This window comes from Eumetopias jubatus, unplaced genomic scaffold, assembly GCF_037043125.1.
Source record: "Eumetopias jubatus isolate StellerSeaLion01/CBP00866 unplaced genomic scaffold, mEumJub1_p1.0 scaffold_17, whole genome shotgun sequence".
Taxonomy (NCBI): domain Eukaryota; kingdom Metazoa; phylum Chordata; class Mammalia; order Carnivora; family Otariidae; genus Eumetopias; species Eumetopias jubatus.
In genome coordinates, this window is record NW_028274823.1 from 9,802,942 (window position 1) to 9,811,186 (window position 8,245).

At 45.6% G+C, this 8,245-nt stretch overlaps 1 protein-coding gene across 1 annotated transcript in view; it reads right to left on the bottom strand.

The window, feature by feature from the left end:
- Positions 1–8,039, bottom strand: part of LOC148162134 (scavenger receptor cysteine-rich domain-containing protein DMBT1-like) — a 58,279-nt gene extending 50,240 nt beyond the window's left edge. Inside the window, exons 1-2 of the mRNA XM_088020111.1 lie at positions 7,946–8,039; positions 7,008–7,088 (exon numbers count right to left, since the gene is read on the bottom strand). Coding sequence (XP_087876237.1) covers positions 7,008–7,088; positions 7,946–8,039 — 175 coding nt within the window. The remainder of the gene's footprint in view (positions 1–7,007; positions 7,089–7,945) is intronic.
- Between the last annotated feature and the right edge of the window lie 206 nt (positions 8,040–8,245).

Below are 8,245 nucleotides of genomic sequence, written 5' to 3' on the forward strand. Positions count from 1 at the left end.
AGAGGTCGAGGTTTCCACTGTTTTCCCAACATGTGATAAAAATCCTAGAAAAGGAGAGGAATAGTAACTGATTATATCCAGAGAGCCTCAGTTAGATGCTCCTCTCCCCACCTGCCTCTGCTTCCCTGCTGAGCGGCTGCAGCCCCCGGGGGGCACCGTGGGGGACAGAGATCTTCGGAAAGAGGTGTGGCTGGGCACAGGCTGACATGGAGACTCAGGGCCTGTCTTCTGGTCAGTGTGGAAACTTGCGAGGAAGGGGCTGAGGGCCCAGGTGGACCCCATCAGAAGAGGTCCTTCCTTGTCCTACGTCTAAAACCCAGTAAGATTCTCTGCAGCAGTCCCTCCTGAGTCCTTGGGGGTAGGGATGGGTCCCACAACCATCCAGTCCCAGAGTTTAGAGTTACCAGCTGATGTCTGTGTCTCCTCAAAAGTGGTTCCTTTGGTGGCTGACTGTGACCTTGCTGAGAAAGACAAAGAAAAAGGGCCAAATGAGAGCTCTTCTGAAAACAAGCATTAAATCTGACCTCCCTGCTAATTCAAACAGGGGAGGGGGCTGCATCAGACTTCACTTTGGAGGTTTAGCTGGGCCTCATTCATTCAATATTCCACTCAGCAAGTATGGACTTATCTCTGACTGCGCAGGGGCCCTGCACTAAGAGTCAGGGAAGAGGGAGGAATCCATCAGAGAGGGCAAGGCTCCGTCCTCTGGAGCTCAGAGGCGACTCAGCAGCCAGACTTGGTAGCCAGTAATCCGGTCTTCCCCTGGGAGGAACACGGAGTGCAGGGGAGTGGGATCTCAAAGGGAGAGCGATTCTTGGCCTTGGAAGAAAAGCAGGCGGATTCCAGACAGGGGCAGATATTTCCTCTAGACTTGAAAGAAGGCATAAACGTATGTCAAGGAAAAAAATGGAGTAAAAGGGTTGCCAAATAAAATACAGGATGCCCAGCTAAATTGGGATTTCAAATAAACAAGGTATTTCCTAATATAAGTATATCCCAAATATTGTATGGGACATATTATACAAAAATAATTATCTTTTTATTTGAATTTCAGATAAACAATGAATACTTCTTTAGTATAAGTATGTCCCAAATATATCTGCATGGACACACACACACACACACACACACACACACACACATACACACACACACACATAAACAAAACATTTTTTCACAAATCAAATTGAGCTGGGTGCGTTGTATTTTTATTTGTTGTAACTGAATAGTTGAGTGGAACGGCATCCAGTAGGTGGCAGTAAACAAGAAGTTCTCTTCACTGATCTTTATTTAACCCCCTCACCAGGTCAAAGGACGCCCTCCATCCTCCCTTGTAAACCTACTGATCACTAGCACTGATAGGCTGTTTTCTAGCATACCTGGCAACTTCCATTCCAACCAACTTCTTTGTTTGATCAACTTGAGGTGGGTATGAACCCCGGACTTGCTTATGACAGTTGTCCTTGCCATTAAATTCAGTTAAATATTAAATAAATCAAAGAAATGTGGGTAAAAAAAGAAAGATGCTTTTCTATAAAATAAGGCTGAATGCTTTGGAAATAAAATCAAGTGGCTAAAAAAGAAACCAGGCAGGTGGGACAGTGAAGAGTCCCAGAAAGATGTATGACAACAGAACTTCGGGGCTCACACCACTTTGCAAGTATCTTTCATTTCAAGCTCCCCTTTGGAGAAACAAAAACTAGAAATTACAGATATGCCAAATGGGTATGGTTTATGTAAGAAAGACATTGCAGAACCACAGAAGATCCGCCCAGGAGAAAAGCCTACAGCAACAACTTGGCGAATCCAAGTGTATTGATGTGTCTACAGTTAACAGGAAACACTTAAAGTGTGTATGTATGTTCGTGGTTCCCCATTTTAAGCAACATTTTTGAGTAACCAACAAACTACCTGTCCCAGTCACTTTAGAAAAATTTATTTTAGGGGCACCTGGGTGGCTCAGTCGGTTAAGCATCCGACTCTTGATTTCAGCTCAGGTCGTGATCTCAGGGTCCTGGGATCGAGCCCCACATCCTGCTCCACACTGGGCATGGAGTCTGCTTGGGATTCTCTCTCTCTCTCTCTCTCTCTCCCTCTGCCCCTCCCCCCACACACACTATCTCTCCCTCTCTCTCAAAAAAACAAAAAAAAAAAACAAAAAAAAGTTATTTTAAAACAATGGTTCTCGGGGGTGGGGGCATGAATCAACAGCATCAGTTAGCACCCAGAACATGTTAAAACTGCAGATTCTTAGGGTTCCCCCAGACTCATGAATCAGGAGCTCTGGAGTGTTGTAACAAGCACTCCAAGTGATTCTGATACATTTGAAAGTCATTGAGCTGCATTACCTTTCCAAGGAAAGGTAACAGTGATTTCAAGAGAGAGGTAAGATACACTTCCTTCCACACCGGAGCCCCTATGGGAGGCTGGACATCTCAGGCAGGGGGAGTTCTGACACTGCCCGATGCCTCCACCATCCTTTGTCCTTCTCAAGTTGGCTCTAGAGGGTGACACAACCAGGTAACCAGCGGGGGGGCAGGGAACTAAGGGCTTCAGTTGAGGGGTGCCCAGGGGTCTAGCGGAGAGCCTATGTGGTTCCCTGGTTCTACCTCGGGAACTACAGGCAGATGTGAGGCAGGCAGCGGGGAAGACGGGGCTTACAATGGACTCTGAGGAAGTAAGGACACTATGAATAAAGTGCTCCTTCAAAACGGTCTTATAAGAATAAAAGTACAGGGGCGCCTGGCGGGCTCGGTTGGTAAAGCATCCGACTCTTGATCGCAGGGTTGTGAGTTCAAGCCCCATGTTGGGCGTGGAGCCGACTTAAAAAAATAAAAATAAAAAGCATAAAAAAAACAAACTCCATGCAAAGCTCCTTGGCCATCTCCTTCAGAGGAAGAGATAGAGGAACCAGGTTTCTGAATGGAAGGACTGAATACAGAAATGTCAGTCATTATAAACCAATTCACAGGTTCACTATAATTCCCATCCGAAGGTTTTTCTTTGATTGAGTGGTTCTTTAAGAAAGGGGCTCTGAAGTTCTTTAGGAAAAATTAACAGGCTAAAAATAAGTTCTTGAAAAGGAGTAGATTCTGACAGGGCAAACTGCGGTTGCTGGGAGCAGGACTTGTACCCCAGGAACGTGGGAGATGGGGCCACGGGTTCAAATTCTAGCTCCGCTGTTCATTCGTCCTCTAAACCCGAGCAAGTCATTAACCTCACTTGGCCTCCGTCTCCTTATCTGTAAAAGGGTAATTACACGAACTGCTTCATAAGGTTATTGTGAAGACAAAACCAGAAAAAAATACGTCAAGTGTTGAAAATAGTGTCTCTTGTGGCATTCAAAAAAATTATCATTAGCTCCAAAATATTCAAAATAAAGCAATACGAATTAAAATATAGAGAAAAGGGGCATCTGGGGGGTTCAGGGCAAGCGTCCGAGTCTTGACTTGATCTCAGGGTCGTGAGATGAGGCATGCATTGGGCTCCTTGCTGGGCATGGAGCCTGCTTAAGATTCTCCCTCTCCCTCTGCCCCTTCCTGCCCCCGCTTGCATCTCTCTCTCTCTCTAAAATATATATAGAGAGAGAGAGAGAAAAAAATTATTTTAGAGATTGACTTCACACCAAATAATTTTCAGAACTAAAGAACTAGATATTTAAACACACAAAAATAAGAAACTAGTTAAATATTTATCTGATTTCTGTAAGAAATTTCTAAATTTAAAATCAGTAGGAAATTACAAAGGAAAACAGCAATAGATTACATAAAAATATAAAGTATTTGTTCAGGGAAAAAAATCAAAATCCAAAATTAAAGGCAAATAACAAACTGGGAAAATATCTGTCATTAATATGGTGGACAAAGTATTCATGACCAAATTATATAGAGAGTTTATATAAATCAATAAGGAAGACATGAACCTTCAAAAAATATTGGACAATATTTTTTAATATAAAGACAATTCAAAGAAGGAGACTATAAATGGCCCAAAAATGCTCACCCTGGCTGTAAGCAAAGAAATTCAAACTTAAATACCTGTATACTATTTTTCACCCAGCAATTCAGCCAAGATTTTTGAGCCATAATATTCAGATCTGGTGAAAGTGTAGAAAATTGCCACTTTTGTTTTTTACTGATAGGGGAAAGAATTGGTACACTTCTGGAAAAATTATTTACCAATATGTTTTAGAAGCCTTAAAAGTAATCAACTCTTTGACTCAGTAATTCCACTTCTAAGAATATAGCCAAAGGAGGGGAGCCTGGGTCGCTCAGTTGGTTAAGTGTCTGCCTTCAATTCCGGGGTTCTGGGATTGAGCCCCGCCTCAAGCTCCCTGCTCAGCCTGCTTCTCCCTCTCCCTCTGCCTCTCCCCATCCCCCCCGCCCACCGCTCATGCTCTCTCAAATAAATAAATAAATAAATAAAATCTTTAAAAAAAAAAAGATTATAGCCAAAGGAAATAATCATAATTTCTACAATGTAGACAAAGATCTATGAGCATTCACAGTACTACCCATTGCACAAAGAACTTGAAAGGGGTGCAGGAAAAAGGGAGAGGTTGGTAAAAGCGTACAAACTTTCTGCTATGAGTGAGGTCTGAAAATCTAATGTAAAACCTGGTGGCGGATAGTTGATCACACTGTAATCAACAATTGAAATTTGCTAAGGGAGTAGAACTTAAATGTTCTCACACACAAAAAAGAAAAGAAAATGGAGAGAGATAAATATGTGGGGTAATGCATGTGTTAACTCGATGGGGAACCTCTTTACAAAGGATACTTCTATCTAATCACCACGGGTACACTTCAAATATCCTATAGTGTTATTGATAATTACACCTCATAAAGCTGAAATTTTAGATTTTATTTATTCATTTGAGAGAGAGAGAAAGAGAGCACAAGCGGGGGAGAGGCAGAAGGGGAGGAAAAAGCAGGCTCCCTGCCGAGTTGGAAGCCTGACACGGGGCTCCATCCCAGGACCTGGAGATCATGACCTGAGCCGAAGGCAGATGCCCAACCGACTGAGCCACCCAGGCGCCCCTAAAGCTGAAATTTTTAAAAGAGAAGAAAATCTAAAATAACCTCAATGTCCAAAGCCTGTGAGTGGCATGTTAAAATGTTCAGAATATAAAGATAAATTATAGAAAAACTGTATGTTAAGTTATATCACTTACATGTAACTTGAAAGAAATACATATTTTAACATTAGCCATCTTGGGTGGTGGATTTGGGGTGTTTTTACTTTTTCTCTCATTTTTCTCTAGTTCCTACATTTTCTGCACTAACCGTGCATTAGGAGCTATGATTTGAAGCTGAAGGTGGAGATGGGGCGGCAGGTTATGTAGGAGGCAGTCTTTTAGGTGCAGAAGGAATTGGAAAGACAAAGGAAGGTTGAGCGAAGTCCTGGACACATAGTACCCATTTCACCTTCACAAAATCCGTTATGGTAGAAGTGTTATGCACACCTATTTTATGGCGGAAAATCCAAGACTTAGAAGGTAAAACAACTTGTCAAAATGCACACAGCTACCAAGTAGGGAAACTCATGTCTGAAGTCAAGCGCCCAGAGCCCAGAGCAAGCGTGCCACACAACTCCGCTGGGTGCCTCCCCCAATTCAAATTAAAATGATGGGATTCCATTGCAATTTGTAAAAAAAGCAAAACATTTTGAAATAATAATACACAGTAATGTGGGTAATAATATTCCTGACATAGCATGTAGCTCCCCATAAACTAGATACAAGGAAACAGAAATTCTGCTCGGGAACTGGCATGGGGGCATGTTTGGAGACGGCTCATGGGCACACGCTCTCTCGAGCCGAGCTGGCCCCGCACTGGGGCATCCAGGTTGTCCCCTTATGTTCAGCATGAGCCAGGCACTCTGTAGGCTCTTGGCAATGCAAGGTATCCTGTAGAACAAATAAAATCATGGGGTAGAAAATAGCGTGGACCGTGTGGGAACAGCAACACAGATGGGTGATGCCCAGCAAGGTGTGGAGACACATGGGGCTGGAGAAGACAACTGAGCGGGACTGCGGGGTCCTGGATGCTAGGCCGCCCCACCTGGACTCAGTCCAACACACCGCCATGGACTTATTCCAGAACAGTCAGCAGACTGAGCTCAGGCTGAGTCACATGATGCCCACTGGCGAGTTTGCACAATAGTGTGCCGAAGAAAGGAGAACTGCTCAGGAGGGTAATCCTTGTGGCCTGTTATTTAAGTAATTCAGAAGTGCCCCCCCAAATGTCACCTACATGAAACACATTCTCACAACGTCTGAACGTCCCTTCATTCAATTTTCTCCTTATTTAAGGCATTAATCATTACCAAAACCCCTGCTAAGCTGTGGATACGGTACGTACAAGGAGGAACAATCTGTTAGGAATTCATTTGTAAGCAATCATTGCTTCCTCATTTTGCAAAACATTGGCCTTCAAGAAATGGGACCCAAGGAAGTGGTGTTAAAATTTTCTTGGGATAACTTCGCAGTGAGAGACAAGTTGCAGAGCTAATACAGAGAGGGAGACCCCATGCATGCTGCCCCCATTCCCCCGAGGTTATCTAGCGTTACCGTGTTGCTTCTGTCATGGTGGCGAGACCAACACTAGCACATTCCCCACTCACTGAACTCCAGCCTTTCTGTGGATTTTATCAGCTTTTCCTTTTCTGTTCCACGATCCAATCCAAGACACCACCTTGCACTTAGGAAGTGAGGTTTGGATACAACGTTAAGACCTGGAGCAGTAGCAGTGAGTGGCTCCCAGGCGCCCTCTCTCTGACCCTGCTTGCTGACCTCATGTCCACACCACCAGGGAGGTTGGAACACAGTTCCAGATTACAGTTGAGTAAACGGAGGCTTGCAGAGGCCCCAGAGCTGGTAAGTGGCAGTACCAAAGATGTGGCTAGGAGAGGCAGGGGTTTCACGGCCCCTCTAGCCCAGCACAAACCTGGGGGCACTGAATTTTTTCTCAAGAGAGAAAAAGGACCAGAGCTGAGGACAGTGTCACTTGCCATGGCCCTTCTGGCACCCAGCTCCACCATGGGGCTCCAGCGCTGAGCCAAACGCTGAGGGGCATCTCCTCGGCTCTCTGCAAAGAGCAACAAGGGTCATTGGGCCAAAACTGCTACCTGAGTGGGGGTGGACCCCCTCTAGGTTCGAATCCTGGCCCAGCAGCTCACCCGCTGTTGACCTGGGACAAGCCACATACCCTTCCTGAGGCTGTTGCTTCATCTCCCATGTGGGAATGGTGACACCTAACTCTGGGGTGGTTAGCAGATTTAGACAAGAGAACATGGGCACATTGTCCAGCAGAGCAGTCCGTACAGAGGAAGCACTTTGCAGAGGTCAATTCCCACCTCTAAACTGCAAGCATAGGCATGCATGCCTGTGTGTGTGTGTGTGTGTGTGTGTGTGTGTGTGTGCGTGCGTGCGCGCGCGCACATGCCCAGAAAGTCATGGAAAAATCACAAGTTCCTGGGGCGCCTGGGTGGCTCAGTCGTTAAGCGTCTGCCTTCGGCTCAGGTCATGATCCCAGGGTCTTGGGATCGAGCCCCGCATCGGGCTCCCTGCTCCGCGGGAAGCCTGCTTCGCTTCTCCCTCTCCCACTCCTCCTGCTTGTGTTCCCTCTCTCACTGTGTCTCTCTCTGTCAAATAAATAAATAAAATCTTTAAAAAAAAAAAATCACAAGTTCCCTCAATCCAAGCACACTGCTGCCTTAAGCCCCTCTGTAGATAAGAACAGGGCAACTCGCACCCTGTCCCTCAGGGGCTGACTTAAATCCCACATCACCTCTCAGAGCCAGTGCAAGTCCAGCGATTCATGTTCTAGAGATGAAGGCTAGAGCTAACTACACTGCCCCCATTTTCAAGACACGATTTCCAGCCCCCAGACTGATGTCCTCCCGACAAGAAAAGAAGGTGGGCATCCTCTGTCAGTTGGCCCACCTGTGTCACCACGCCGGCCACCCACATCACACAGTGCAGCCCTGCTCCCCGTCGCCAGCATGGCGAAGGCTTCCTTATGGGGTGCTGCCTTCATGAAGGCGGTTTCCCAAATGAACCTGCATCTCTGGAGCTTCCCCTACAAAGCCTTTGGGGTAGGAGTGAGAGTTCTGGAAGCTCTCTAGAAATTAGGGTACTTTTGCCCTGTCTTCTGAAATTCATGAATGTAGCAAAAGGTGACACCAAAGAAAGCAGGAGGGAGGTAGAACAGAAGGGAGGAGCCAAGGCAGAGACAGATAGCTC